The 16,289-nt window shown below is 38.9% G+C and overlaps 3 protein-coding genes across 4 annotated transcripts in view; 2 read left to right on the plus strand and 1 right to left on the minus strand.

Moving 5' to 3' along the window:
- The window catches only part of LOC126778787 (protein son of sevenless), a 28,970-nt gene extending 23,797 nt beyond the window's left edge, over positions 1-5,173 (minus strand). For both annotated transcript variants that reach the window (XM_050502448.1, XM_050502447.1), the window contains exons 1-5: positions 4,848-5,173; positions 1,769-1,888; positions 1,178-1,315; positions 640-816; positions 260-451 (exon numbers count right to left, since the gene is read on the minus strand). In XM_050502448.1, coding sequence (XP_050358405.1) covers positions 260-451; positions 640-816; positions 1,178-1,315; positions 1,769-1,888; positions 4,848-4,943 — 723 coding nt within the window. In that variant the 5' untranslated portion in view covers positions 4,944-5,173. The remainder of the gene's footprint in view (positions 1-259; positions 452-639; positions 817-1,177; positions 1,316-1,768; positions 1,889-4,847) is intronic.
- LOC126778820 (ribosomal RNA processing protein 1 homolog) overlaps positions 1-16,289 on the plus strand; it is a 171,248-nt gene that overhangs the window by 37,370 nt on the left and 117,589 nt on the right. The gene's annotated exons all lie outside the window — the stretch shown is intronic.
- Positions 5,890-16,289, plus strand: part of LOC126778811 (SID1 transmembrane family member 1-like) — a 29,260-nt gene continuing 18,860 nt past the window's right edge. Inside the window, exon 1 of the mRNA XM_050502504.1 lies at positions 5,890-6,056. Coding sequence (XP_050358461.1) covers positions 5,950-6,056 — 107 coding nt within the window. The 5' untranslated portion in view covers positions 5,890-5,949. The remainder of the gene's footprint in view (positions 6,057-16,289) is intronic.

Below are 16,289 nucleotides of genomic sequence, written 5' to 3' on the forward strand. Positions count from 1 at the left end.
GATGATAGCGTGGGTGGAATGGATATAACAAAATTTCATTGTTGTAACTGAGTTTGTTGCTTTTTGATAATTTCTATATTTTTTATTGTTATTTAACTACCCTGCGTAAATATTCTCAAGCGAATCGATAAGGGAAAGATTTATAAATGGCGAACAGTATTTATCCTAGTACAGAGAAAAAAAACATTAATTTTGTAATGCGCCGGCGTTGACATTTTAAACTAGGTTATCTAAGTGTATCAGTCGAGGGCAGCAGCACCTTGCAGTCGCCGTCCAGGATCTTGTCCAGCTCGTCCTTGAAGACGCGCACGACGAGGTTGAGGTCCCGCAGGAAGGCGCGCTCGTCGGCCAGCAGGTCGCGCACCAGCTCGCCGTAGCCCTGCGCGCGCGCGCCCGCCGCGCCGCCGCCGCCCGCCAGCGCCGGCTCCTGGTAGAACACGTCCACCAGCACCTGCGCCACGCGACGGAATCATAATTACTTATTGCCATTTTGAAACATTTATATATTATATATATCATAATCACTAGGATAACCATATTTGTATTGTATCATTTAAAAAAAAAAACGAAAATCCACCGAATTTCTTTGTACATAAGAGATCGGTGTGGGCATATAAGGAGTATTAATTAGAATAGCACCTTGTCGGCGCACATCGCCGTTTTGATATCGCTCGTCGTTATAACTTGGTAGCCGCTCTTCTGCGATATGGTCTTCACGAAGGTGCCGGACAGCCTGAGGATGTCGGTGCTGACGTACTCCAGCACGCTCGTCATACACGCCGACACGGACGTGTCGATCTTGTACAGGAGCACCTCCTGTAAACACCAACGTTTACATTTGTTTAATGACATACTTTGGTGGTGATGATTATGACATCCGGAGTGATTTCGGCTGCGTAGCGAATGTCAAAGGGCAGTAGCCAACTGCACTGGCCATATTATATGCAAACAGGTGCATTATACGATTGAAAAAGCTTCAGGAGTAAAACGTGCTTTCCGGAACACGGGTGTATTTACACAGCCAATTTCTAAAATCCAGAATGATAATTTCTAGACTAAAAAAACCCCTTTTTTTATTGGACCCACCCGGATTTGAAGTGAAGCAATCACTAAGCATCTTCAGCATCTATCAAGAATAGTACTACATTATCTGATGTTTAATCGTATACCGACGTACCTTCTGCAGCAGGTGATGTATCTTCTCCAGGGGCAGCACCAGCTTTTTCCGTCTCACGCTGGAAGGGTCACGCGTCTCGCCGATAGCCCAACTGTCCAGCGGCGTGGGAAATGTACGCGCGACGCGTTCCTCTACATCCTGAACAATGAGGATCGGTGTCGATAAAACACCACGGAAGGGGTTTTTGACTAGATCTTATTTTTAATAATGAAACTGTACTCTTAAGCAGAAAATGCAAGGTTTATATATAGTAGATACAAAACGATGCGATTTACTAATGGCTCCGCTATATTATGCACTACAAACTTGAATAATATATATTTATTTATAATTCAACACTATTAACTTAACTATTTATATTCACTAAAATTACGTTTCCAAAGTTGCAATAGCAAGTTCACCGAAATCCAAAACGCCATGTTTTCACGAATCCGTAATTTATACCATAGATTGTTCGAGATTGACTGAATGATGTTTTTTGTTTTTTTTTTAGTGAAATGTGCTATATATATCCGAGAGGAGTCGAAAGCTGAGCACCTGGTATATTGGCTTGCTTATTTCCAGGATAAAAGTAGTATACGATAAATGTACCTGCGCGGTGAGCGGAGGCGGCACCGCACACAGCATTGCCAGCAGCTTCAAGCACAGCGACTCGACGAATTCCAGTGCGCTATCCTCCGCGGTCAGCGTCGGGTGTAGCGACACGAGGATCTGGAAATGTTTTATGTATTATTAGTATATTTATTATAACATTTAATATTCTGAATTTAATAAAAACTTATTGGATTTTTTAATTGAAAAACTCTAGAAGTTGGAAGTGTTTTACTTTCATGCCTCGGAAAGCACGTAAAGCAGTTGACCTCTCTTAAACTCTTTCCGGTCGTGCCAACGGATTGTGAGAATTTATAAGTACACAAACAGGAGTGTTCGTTGGGGACACAATAAAGACCATCATTTGTTTTTCGACAAAATCCCATTCTCGACAAGCTTTTACTACTTAGGAAAATAGCAGGGAGTGTGTTTATAAAACTATCTCGCTCTCCCCTAAACCCATATCAAAGAGAACCATTGCAGGGTTTTTAGCTCTTTAACATCCCACATAAACTAGTCTTCCACAGAGCCAACAGTAATTAAGCATTCCACCATTCTTATTATATATTTTGTCTTACCGCATCCTTGGGGTAAAGTAGCTGACATTGAAACGATTTTTATTCTTCAAAAAAGGGCCACACAGTCTTATAATTTGGGAGCTTAAGCTACCCTCGGAGATGTGTTTAGGAATATTGGTATTATGATAGTTGCATCACAGTAATATTTTATATATATGTAACAATATTACTCATTCAAAGGAAAGTAACATACATCAATTTAATACTCGAAATAAAAATAAAATAATCATTCCAAGCTTCCATCTTAATAAAGTTAATCAATTATTATTCATATGCATATTAGGGCTATACACAAATTTTTAATAAAACTCTGCAGTTTATACTTGAGTTGCCACTAAACAGGCTTCAATTAGTTATAAAAAATAGTCTTATTAGCAAAGCCTATTACTGAATAAGAAAGTCTGACAAAAATGCATGGATTGAATGATTGCTAGATCTTGTGCAGAAACAAAGTGTATTTAAGCAAATTTGTATTTTTATATGTAAACTACTGAGTTTCTTGACGGTTGTTCTCAGTAAAATCCACATTCCAAGCCGGTAGCAATTGACGATTCGTCAATTGCTACGTATAATATAAGTACTTGTAGGAGTCTATTTCAATAAAAAATATTTTAATTTCATTCTACACAACCTTGAGCTGGCAGGAACTTTTCCTACAAAAAGTTTCTGATGTAACCAATACTATCTGAACAAATAATATTCCATACATTTCAGAGAGCTCTTCATAAAAAAAAGGATAATTTTTATTGAATTTTTAATTTCAACTGTGTCTCACAAAGGTATTAATGATTTAATATAAATATCAACATTTTTATAAAATGAAGTAAAGCCAGGAGAATTTTATCTATTGAGATGGAATCTTCACTCTTGAAATTGGCTCGACATTTTAAATACAATCACGTACTCATGCCCATGTTTAAAGTCAACAGGTCAGCCAATATCAAATCATTTCATTCTAATTATTGTTGTTATTTTTCAAGAATTTTTCAGGAATTAGGTTCCTTATGTCATGGAACTGAATGAAATGAAAACTGGAAAAAACAACTGGATGCAGAAGGCGGAGGACAGGGAGCTTTGGCGCACCTTGGGAGGCCTATGTTCAGCAGTGGACAATGATTGGCTGTTGATTGATTGATTGATGTCATGGAAGTTGACTGATATATGATACTAATGCTGTTTAAGTCACATTATTTATTCATTCTCTTATTAAACCAGAGAATCCCGGCAGATATTGTCCTACCTACCATGTGTGTATATATAAATAGTTGTGACAACCAATTGAATGAATGAACCGGTGCTGTGTATATCCAATTATGTATTTATTGTTTTATTATTACCTTATGTTATCAATTAAATAACATATCACTCTTATTAATTCATAAATATATATCTGAATTTAATATTAACAATTTTTTCTAGTATTACAGTATTCTGCTTAGTCTAATTAATATCTGTTTGACCTTAATTATCAATAGTAATATTATAGATGCAAAAGTAACTATGTCTATAATGCTTTCAAGGCTATACCATAGAACCAATTTTGATAAAATTTGTTATGAACCAAGCTTGAACTCCAAGTGGGGACTTAGGCTTTTTAAGGTATTACTCTCCACTTTCCCCATAACTGCGAATACCAGTAAATAATAGTTATATTATTTCTATTGTTCACTTTGCATAAAGATTTAGAATAAATATATATGAGATATTTTATAAGCATTGATGACTTAAGAAATAACACTTGAGCTATTGTTTTAAGTGTTTCCTTAAAAACTTTTTTGGTAGCTTTTAAAATAAATGCTTATAAATGCAAAAGTAATGTTCACCATCTATTAATCTACTAAACACATATCGATAAAATTTGACATGAAGCAAGGTTTAACCCCAAGAGAGAACATAAAGTAAATCATTATGGCTAATACCTACCCCCGTTCTCCATAACATGCAGAATAAAACTAGTACTAGATATATATTAATTATTTGATATAAGATTTGTAAAATAATAAAACAAAAAAAAAATTAGTAGAGGATTTCTATTATTTATAGTCTACATTAAAGCTTAGTTCTTTTATTAAGGTAAAAAAAATGTATTATATCGAATTGTTTGTAAATAGTGTATTATATCATAAAAATACTAATCTTAATCAATTAAATGTTGCATGTCATAAAATAAATTAATCCAAAATGCATCCTTGACCCATCTAGATTTCGTTAGTGACCTCGATTTGTATGCTATACGTAAATATATGCCGTTCTATACAAAATTATGAGTGTATTCTAATGAACATATCGAGTCCACTAGCACGATTGAAACAGCTATCAAAAATGCCATGTTTAGACTTAAAAGACAAAATTATAACAAATAAAGTTTGATAAATAAAGAAAGTTAATGAATTATAGAAAATCTTTTAAGATAATGAGAAATATAATAGATAAACTGTCGTTTTCGTCCAAAGTCAACACAGACAATGTTTTGAACGAACTATGACATATTGTACACAAACCTTTCGGAATGAGTTGATGAACAGTCCGCGCCATTTCTCCGCATTCTCGGGGTCCTGGAAATCGTAACCCCGGCTCTCCTCCACTGTGGGCAGCATATTGGCCGGAGTACCCGCGCCGAATTCATGTAAACACTTTTTAATCACGCAACTAGACAGAACATTATTTCGCTTCACGCGAATTATTCACAGCTCCTTATTACTTAACACTGAACAATGACACCCAAAAATATATCGTATAATGGAATAATATATATAATAAATTGTATTAGCTTAATTATAACAGGACATCACATAAATTATTCTTTGATTCATCTAATCGGCAAAACGACGCCATTTTCGATTTATTTACAAGTACGTTCCTTTTGGATATCAATATTGGTCTCTGAAGACAAAAGTGATTTTTGATTGGTTCATAGAGAATGATGTCAAAGAAATGCAAGGTTACAATTGGCTAAGGAACGTTTGACGTTATTGCACTTACACCAATCCGCAGATTACTGATTATATAAAGCTAAGTATAAGCTATTGAGGCATACATCTATAATTATTATAACTTTCCTAACTGATTTTTAATAGTATCCATTTACTTATATATATTATTTAGGATACAAAAATACTGAACTGAATTACAGCTTTTTTTTAAGGTAGCCGCACTCCGCTTGATTTCTTTAACGAACTAAAAAAAAAAAGTTTAAGTAAAAGTAAAGTTTTTTTTTAACCATTTATTTGACGCATATGTATTGGATGAACATTCATAAATTATATTATGATATAAAAGTAGTCTGTGTCTTTGAAGTACAAAGATATTTATATAGCTTGAGTAGTATGTGATAGCAAAAATCGTTGTTAAGATAGTTTTGAAATCCCAACTTATTCATGACAAAAATGCCATAAATACCAAAAGTTTTAAAGAAAAAGGGAGGTTAATATTATAGAAACCGATATAATTATTAACGCTGGCGATACAAATAATAAATGTCACTCAGTACTCAGTTTCGCATATGTTATTGACATTTGACATTGGCATTAGTCATCCAAACAAGACAATTTGATTTTCAACATAATAACATAAGTGCAAATATAAATAAAAATATAGTTCATAATGTTAAGTGTATTTATTTCAATTATAGTATTTAAATGTGTTTTATGTTACAATAATGTGGTGCCATTGCAAAATTCGACACAAAAACAATTTATATACGACAATACGTAAGTTTTGTAAAAGAATATTTTTTTTTACTACATAGTATTACAGTTTTATATATTTATAACTGTTGAAAATCATGCCAAATATCTATTATTATATTATATAGTTATATGAATTTATATATTCGTAATTTGTGCGTATTCAATATTTGCTTTGAGATAAACAGAAAATGGGGAATTCCCCATCAACGAATACTACTTAAAACTTCATATTATTTGAAAATAGAATTATCATTATTTTAATAATAAGAAGTCAATAACTGTACTGTGTTATATATATAACTATAAATAGTTGATTGCAATGTAATTGTTTTTATGAGACATTTATATTTTTTTTATTAAGTTAAACAATTTGTTTTATATTTTTTCATTTTTTTGCAAAAAAACTGCATCCTATGTGCAATGACAGAGAACATATAATATGTAGTGTAATATTTAAAAAAATTAAATAAAAACATGTTGCATTTATGTGTGGTTGAATTAAAGAAATCTTTTATTATATACCTAATAATTTTAGTGATATATAAAAAACACGGAAATCACGAGCAATCTTATGTTTAATACAATTATAGGTATGGTTAAATAGGAAAGTAGATGTAAGTGATAGGTCTTTGCGCAATCCCATCTCGGTAGGTACCACCAATACATCCAATATTTTACAGTTAAATAGCAATATTAGTATTAATATTGTTGTGTTCAGGTTTGAAGAGTGAGTTAGCTTGTGTGACTACAGACACAAGGGACATAACATTTTAATTCCTGAGGTTGGTGGAGCATTAGTGTACACAATGTTTAATATTTCTAGTGCCAATGTCTTCTGACATTGTTGACCACTTACCATCGAGTGCAAAAAAAATAGTAGCGACACATACATACACACATAAATAATCATTCCTACTTCTGGTCTGTATTGTCAAAATTAAATTTGCGAATGCAAAGTTTATAGTAGTGCTTTTCCAATTATACGAACAATAATTGTTTTTGAGCGATAATGGTGTTCTAAAACAATATTGTTTTGTTTTGTTGTATGAATATGCTGTTAGTAATCTGTTAGTAATTTATTATGAAAATGTTATAATCAAAGCTGCTCTGATTAACAAGGATCTAATAAATCACCTTCATTGGTTTTTATGAAACTAATCTCTGGCTTTAAGCACCAAAATGTCTCATGTATACTAGAGCCGCTTGTGTAAAAAACGAGACAAAAAATGTTTTTAGATTTTATTGCACACTGTATCTGACACAAACCATGAAATTGAATTGATGCAATTATTAGAGTCTTATTTAAGCGACATATTCTCGCGAGTAACAGATAGGCGGCATTATATTCCGTGGGCTTTTTAAGGATAAATTGTGTTAAGCGCTTCCGATAATTATAACAGGAAAAAATAATACCAGATGTCACTCAAACTATTGGAATTGTGGTCTAAATTTAATAAATCACTATATATTTTTTTAAATAAACTCATAAATTTCCTAACAGGAATATAAGATACGAACAAAAACTAATGATCTATATAGAAATATTTGTTGTTGTACGTATGATTTAATAATACTCACAGAAACCTGGTTATGTGACAGCATTCTTAATTGTGAAATGTTTGGCTCCAATTATAATGTTTATAGAAGGGATAGAGACATGTATAACTCTAAAAAAAAACATGGGGGAGGAGTGCTGGTTGCCGTGTCCAATAGACTTATTTCTCGAAGAATGGTCCACTGGGATAGTTCTTGTGAGGATTTGTGGATCGTTCTAGAAATAAAACCATCTATAAAAATTGCTATTTGTGCAACCTACATTCCTCCACCAGTTAATAAAAAAGTCTTGGAAACATTTATGGGCAATTTTAATCGTGTTACAGAACAAACGAAATATAACACACTAATAATTGGCGATTTTAACTTAAGTTGCATTGATTGGAACTTGGCTGATGGTCCCCATGATAGTTACCATACAACTACTTTAGCTCAATCTTTAATAGACTTTTCCCATACTAATTGTCTTCGTCAAATGAATCGCATTAAGAATGTAAAAAATAAAGTACTCGATCTAGTGTTTTTTAATGGTGAATCGTTAACGGTTACAGTAGATAATGCCCCTAAAGAATTAACTCGCATTGATCCACTACACCCACCCCTTAATATTGATATTGTCGTAACACACAATTTGCAGGAAAACTTGAGGATTAATCAAGATATCAAAAAATATAATTTCGCTAAGGCCAATTTTGTAGCTATAAATGAATTTCTTAAAAGTATAGACTGGAGTGAAAAATTTGCAGAGCTTCATGATATTAACACAATGGTTGATTACCTATATACGAAGATATATAATTCTATAGAACTTTACACGCCGAATTTCAAAAGAACAAAATCATTAAAATATCCACCTTGGTTCAACAAAACTCTAATAAAGAGAATAAGAGAAAAGGAAAAACTAAGATTGAAATTTAAAAAATACAAAAATGCTATGGATGGTTTGTCACTTACGCTCTTAGAAAAACGATGGAATAGACTATCTATTGAGTGTTACAATTCTTATCTTAACTTTGCAGAAGAAAAGATTAGATCCAACAGTAAATTTTTCTGGTCATATATGAAAAGCAAACGCGATAAAAATGTTAACACCTATCCAACATTAATGAAAAATGATGAAACTGTAGCGTCTGATGGTTTAGCAATTTGTAACCTATTTGCGTCACAGTTCTCTTCGCTGTATGAAGAAAACGAGAGCAAGTACGATATGGACAAAATACTGCGAACCATGGATGCTACAGTCAGTTGCAATAATAGCCTACCTTTGATCCAGCTTGATGAATCCGAAGTCATTAATAAATTAAAGAATTTAGATATAAATAGGGGTTCTGGATCTGACAATATTCCGCCTAATTTTATTATAAACTGTGCCCAAAGTCTTGCTGTACCACTAACAATTATTTTTAACAAAACATTAGTCACCGGAATATTTCCTTCTAAGTGGAAAACTGCGAAAGTAGTCCCTATTTTCAAAAGTGGAGAAAAAAATTATGTAAAAAACTATAGGCCTATTTCAATCCTTTCTATCTTTGGTAAGGTGTTGGAGTCTCTAATATATCCATATATTTACAGTCATGTTAAATGTTTTCTTAGTACCCACCAGCATGGCTTCATAGCCGGTAGATCTACATGCACAAATCTAGTAAATTACTCCGAAATCTTATTTGAATCTGTTGATAGGAACAAGAGAGTGGATGTTATCTACACAGACTTAAGTAAAGCATTTGACCTGGTTCCATGTTCAGTACTAGTCTTGAAGTTGTCCAATTATGGTATTGTCGGATCTTTACTGAGATTTCTAGCATCATATCTTACAGAAAGACATTTTTATGTTGTTGCCGGCGGTTATGAATCGGTTGAATGCCATGTAAAATCTGGAGTCCCACAAAGGTCACACCTGGGTCCGCTGCTCTTCAATATATTCATAAACGATCTGCCTAATTGTTTTAAATATTCTACACCATTTCTGTATGCTGACGATGTCAAACTTCTTAAAATGATTGAAGAACCAAATGACACTATTCTTTTACAAGATGATCTGACAAGATTATACCATTGGTGTAATGATAACGGCATGAGACTTAATTCAGTAAAATGTTCATGGATATCATTCACCAGGAGTTTAAAAGAATTTCAAACGAATTATTATAGCTGGTGCCCCTATTAAATCTGTGGACAGAATTTCAGACCTGGGAGTAATCTTCGACAAAAAACTAACTTTCATACCTCATATTGATGGTGTAATTAGCCGTGCCTCGAAAATGTTAGGTTTTGTAATAAGAAATGGAAGATTATTTCGAAATCCTAGAACAAAAATTATTTTATTTAATAGCTTAGTCAGGAGTATACTGGAATACGGAAGCGTTGTTTGGAGGCCACATTATGCAACACACTGCCTTAGACTTGAGAGGATACAGAAACGTTTTCTTTATCATCTTACTTTCTCGTTAGGTAAAGGGAAAATACTTCCTTCTTACAAAAAAAGATTGGAATTTTTCAAAATTCTTTCACTAAGTGATCGGAGGGATTTGTTGGATTTAAAATTTCTTTATAAAACACTTAACAACAACTATGATAACTCGTTTCTGATATCAAAAATTAAATTGAATGTTCCCATTAGATATCCACGTAAACCAGTAACACCATTAGTAAGACCTTTCCGCAAAACTGTTTTAGGAAGCAATTCACCTGTATCTCGCTTATGTGGGATTTTGAATGAGCACAGTGCTGTTTTAGACCCTTTTGGAGACTCATCAAACAAGTTTCACAAAAAAATATTGTCAAAATTGTCAGCTAACTAATTTATTTTGTTTATATTTGTATTTTATTATTTTACTATTATTGTTAATTCTTGTCATTTTTAACCTTGATTTACTAACAATTAATTATTTATAAATTTGTCATCTCCAACTTTATCTTTGCAAGTGGTATTCACCTTAATAGGTAATGCATTTAGTTTTAAGTTGTATTAAAATTGTATACCTTTGTACGTGTTGATGTATTTACCACTGGTGAATCTTAAATAAATAAAATAAAAATAAAAAAAATAAGAGTTATCCGATATGATACAGACAGACTATTTCTAATGCAAAGAGGTATCTTAAAATATAACTTATCTAGCCTCTAAAATAAATCAAATCAAAATATACATCAATCAAGTAGGTTTTTACATGCATTTTTAAATCTTCATTTTAGAGAACTATATTAAATGTAAAGCTACCATTTCGGAATTTAGATTCTAATGAGAAGAACCGACAAGATGGCTATTTTATGACTACATTGCTTGACATAAGTCGTATAATTTATTTCTACTAGCACAAGTAGACCATTAATTTGATTTGATGAATTAAATATGTTATTAAATTATTTTTATATTAATTACAAAAATTTAATTATAAAGTTCTAATCGTGTGTAATTAATTACACACAAACAAACAAAATTAATACCAAAATTATATGTTATTTGTTTACTACCACGAAATTATTTTAGAAATCTATTTAGCTATTATTAATGTTTCAACAACGTAAGTTAATAATTAACTGTATAATAATTTGTGTGTTAACTAGCACAGATTAATAGTTAAATTTGAAATAAAGTTCTCTCAAATTATCTATTCTTCTCTGATTTATATATCAGAGAAGGTTCTTACCATTCCTCTCGCTCCGCCCTCCTGCGTTTTTATTATCGTCGCGAACCTTTACATCGGCGTCCACCAGCATGCCGTTGACATCACCGATACCGCAACGACGCGTGACCCGCCCACAACCACTGCGCCGCAAGGTTTTCAGTCGGTCCGTGGCCGCCGCGGAGGCCGAACTGGACGCAATAATAGCGACCGGCGAAGCCACCTTTACCGTCCACGGACGTAAGAAAATCCCGGACTCGGCGCAACGTGAGCCGGCGAGGAAACCTCCGCCGTTAGCCCGCTCACACTCTCCTCTGCGCCTTCAACGGAGACAGTCTGGCCGACTGCTCAATGTCGCAGCACGATCCCAGCCGTATCCGCGCCGACACCGACTGTGCAGGCAACATCGAATCCAGCGCGCATCCCACGCTTTCCCGCCCCGCTGCCGAACACCACAGAGGGGCGTTTCCCCTCTCCCCCAAAGGAATTAGGAGAAAAGACTCCAGTGCTTGCACCGCCCTGCATGCCGCTTTTGTCTCTGGAATCCCCGATGGAGACAAACGCGGCAACATCCGACTAGGCTATGTCCCGGAGCATGTGCGGACGATCCCCGCCCGCCCAGGAAGACCAGGATGTCTAATGTTCGCTTAATTGCAGCGGTCACCAGACCTCATCCCGGGCATATACGAAGTGAACGAGCTTCTATGTATGCCCGGGATCACCATCGAGGCATGGCGCGGACGATAGGGACCCGCACAATGCCACCGCTGCCAGCAGTTCCTGCATTCTTCCCACAACTGCCACAGGCCCGTTGCCTGTGTGCGCTACGGCCAGGGACTGCCAGCACCCCTGGGGGAACCCCCGACGTGCGCTAACTGCGGCGGCGCACACACCGCGAATAATACTTTGTGTCCGGTCTTCATTAAAGAGACAAAGAACCGCCAAGCGGGAACAGTAGCACGCACCACAGCTGCGTGCATCCCACCAGCGAATGCTTCCACAGAAGAAGAGATTAACGCACCCGGCTCGCTCATGGCTGCCGCTAACCAGCTGCAGCAGCAACCGGGCAGAAAACGCCGACGCAAGCGCGCAAAGCGCGCTCGGCAAGACAAGCCACCTAAGGCTGTACCACCCCCAGTGCCCTCAAGCAAAACAAAAATGGTAACGACATCATCAGCGCCGCCCAAAAAACCGTCCAAGCTCACCGTGGTCGCTGCCCCTGTCACCGTGGTCGCTGGAGGAAGGCGAAGCGGATGGCCTCCTTGGACCCAAAACTGACTAACGTCATCGGCACCCTTAACCAGGTTCTGGTGGCCATCCAGGAGCAGCGTGACCCAATTCCGCTGATCCTGAAATGCATAATGGAGCTCTGTGTTGGGTGAACTCCGCATTGTATTCTGGAAAGCCGACGGACTCTCTTCGCAAAAAGCCTGTCTCTTCAAGAGCCTGCTCTCCCAGCGTCGAGTGGACATCGGCCTGATCAGTGAGACTCACCTCAGACCGGTAGACAAGCTGAAGGTTCCCGGATATTATGTCTACCAGGAGGACCAGACCTCACCGTCCGGGACTGCTTATCGGGGCTTAGCAGTCTTGGTCCGTCGGAAGATTATCCACCAACTGCTTCCAGTACCACAACTGCAAACGTCGTATGCCCTGGGCGTGGAGATCTGTATCGACCGCCAGCCCTACCGCGTGTTCGCCTATTACAAGCTTCCACAAAACCGACTTGCAGTGGCTGACGTTCACACTCTGCTGGACTCGCCGCTACCCACGGTTATTGCTGGAGACTTCAACGCGAAACACACGGCGTGGAATTCGAGCACTGTAAATCCGGCAGGCAGACGCCTCCTGGATGACGCAGACCGCCATGGCTACGAGGTGCTAGGACCAGAGGTCCCGACGCACTACCCGTACCAAGCAGCCCACATGCCAGACGTCATCGACATTGCAGTCACTCGCGGCCTGTCCGCCGCACCGTCGATCGACGTAACGGATGAATACCTCATTTCCGACCATCAAACAGTCCTTTTGACGCTGAAGACCGCGCCGATGACAATAAGATTACCTTCTCCGAAACATCGCCAAGACTGGCGACTCTTTGCCGAACACCTGGCTAAGCATTTGCCGTCCTATAGAGTGGAGTCCCCAGCGGACGTCGACCGACTAGCCACAGACCTCAGCGCGATTATGTCCGACGCGCTTCAAGAATCTAGACTCGACGCCGCCACCACACAGAGACAATCCTAGCCCCCACCCCACGTCAGGGCTATGTTAGAGGAGAAGAGGAAGCTGCGCAGGAACTGGCAAAACCAACGATGTCCGGCCATGAAAACGAGACAACACCCTAGCTATCAGGATCTCGGAAGCACTGGAAGCAATCGTAAACGAATCCTGGTACATTACCATCGAGCGAGCCGGCGAAGACTGGTACGGCATCCACCGCCTTTGCCGCCGACTCTCCGAAAAACCACCTCCGATTAGGCCCCTCATGGCCAGAGACGGAACCCCCCGTTACCGTGCGGAGGACCGAGCGGAGATATTTGCGGACTTCCTGGAGACGCAGTTCACACCGAATCCGACCTCAGATGTGCAGCATGTAGAAGCCATTGAGCGTCACGTAGAAGCATACCTAATACGTCACGTAGAACCGATAGGACCAACCGAAGTCCCCGTCGCGTTTTCCCCTGGACAAGTTAAACGGATGATTCGACGAACAAACGTAAAGTTCCTGGTCCTGATCGAGTCACCAACGAAGCCCTGCGTCACCTACCTCTGCGAGTAATCTCGACGCTGATGCGTCTCTTCAACGGAATTCTCCGTACCGGGCACTTTCCATCTCCGTGGAAACTCGGTCGAATCATCCTTATCCCCAAGCAGGGGAAAAAACATAATGCTTCCTGAGAGCTATCGCCCCATCACCCTGCTATCGTCGATCTCAAAAGTCTTCGAGAAACTACTACTGCTGCACATTACGCCCCACATCCAGCCACGTGACGAACAGTTCGATTTCCGTGCCGAGCACTCCACCACGATGCAAGTCTCAAGGGTACTGCACCATCTCGCTACCGCCTACAACAAGCGAGAACATTCTGTCGCAGTACTTCTTGATATGGAGAAAGCGTTCGACCGCGTCTGGCCTACTGAACTCATCTACAAGCTGTCTACGTCTACTATTCCCCGACGAGTAGTTAAGACTGTGGCCAGCTTCCTGGAAGACAGACGTTTTAAAGTGGCGGTTGAAGACGCCCTGTCCAAGAAACGGCCTATCCGATCCGGTGTACCCCAGGGAAGCTGCCTGTCACCCGTCTGCTACAGTAGATACACGAATGATATTCCAGTTGCGAACGGTGCTACACTGGCACTGTACGCCGACGACGCTGCATTTATAACTACATCTATGAACCTTGTATACAGCGACCAAAATGCAGCGAGCACTGGACGCACTTCCCCCTTGGCTGGAGCACTGGAGGCTTAAGGTAAGGGCACAAAGCCTACCCCCGCCGGTGTCGCTTCTAGGGGAATCCGTCGACTGGTCCCCGACTGTCAAGTACCTGGGCGTGACCATCGACAGAAAGCTCTCAATGCGACACCATGTGAAGACCGTGGTAGCGCAAGAACGCTCTTACGTCCTCTACTGGCGTCACACCTGCCGCTCCGTGTGAAACTGTGCGTTTACAAACCGTACAATTGCACACGACTCACCTACGCAGCCCCAGCGTGGTTCGCGCTGGCTAGCGATACAAGCCGCAAGTCACTGCAGGCGCAGCAGTCGCTAGCGTTACGCATTATCACCGGAGCCCCTCGCTACGTAAGAAACGCGGTGATTGCCAGAGATCTGCGTATGGAGAGCCTCGACGACCATGTTCGCCGCCTGAGCGCCTCTATGTTTGGCCGCGCTGACGGAGCACGATCCCAGCACCTGCGCGGTATCGCGCCATACCATCGGCGACCACCAGACCCAAGAGGACTTCCACGCGACCTCACTCAACAATGACCATTTACTTGTCGCTGGCTGATGGGCGCTCGCCGGCAACCACCGACGGGCTCGACCTCGCTGAGCCACGAGAAAAGACAACACAGACCCACCACTCCGCCACAGACCGCTGATCGCCGAGGCTTGATTGCGAATTAAACACCATGGACAATGATCCTACCCAGTGACCCGTCTGTAGTTGCAGACGGCGTTGCCACCACTGCAGGGGGCCATCGCCCCGAACAGTTACCCCAAGACACACGGGCCTGAGTGGACATTCCAAGTTCCATTCCTCTCGTTCCGTAGAATCGTCCTCAGAGGTTTAGTGGGGGTCATTTGGATTATATGCGACCACAAAACAAAGGATACACTATTTCATATAATTTGATTTTTCACTTCACAGTTCTTACCAACTTAAAGTTACTTAGCTAATAAAATAAACAATAATCAACAATGAATATAATCGAGCAGCGGGTTCACGACACCGATTTAAAACAACTCAAAATAATTATTTCATCTCCCAAATGGTCCACACCGATCACGCGTCTTTTTAGAATCCGAGCCGCCAAAAACACGTTAAGATGGCGCCTCGACCCCGCTCGAAGCAGTGATGGAATATTCTGAAGGAGTTGCTTCAGAATATTCCCCCTAGAACCAACTTCAAATTCCCTTAAATATCGATTAAGAACCCCTAAATTTTTTGTTGTACATTGGGTTTGGGAGGTAATTTCAAATACAAATTTAAAATACATGCAAGCAGTATAAAATAGCTGTTGTATTTATGCGGGTGCGTTTTACATATTAACATACATTAATTAATGACCTAATAGTATTCATGATGATAACAATGAAATTAAACGATTTTTATTTTTTATTCAGTGACCAGAAATCGAAGCCCGGGCCTCCTACGTCTTGTACAAGCACGCTGATCGTTGAGCTATTATTTCAAACTCAACATATTAGTTTTTTGATATTTCGATTATAGCCACGCCTGGAGTTTATATTTGGTTTAGTTTATTGGTTGCGTTCGAGGCTTAATATAAATTGTAGAGTCGTACGTTTTTTTAAGTAAAAAAAAAACTTGAATAATAGACCCCCTAA

This window comes from Nymphalis io, chromosome 27 (assembly GCF_905147045.1).
Source record: "Nymphalis io chromosome 27, ilAglIoxx1.1, whole genome shotgun sequence".
NCBI lineage: Eukaryota > Metazoa > Arthropoda > Insecta > Lepidoptera > Nymphalidae > Nymphalis > Nymphalis io.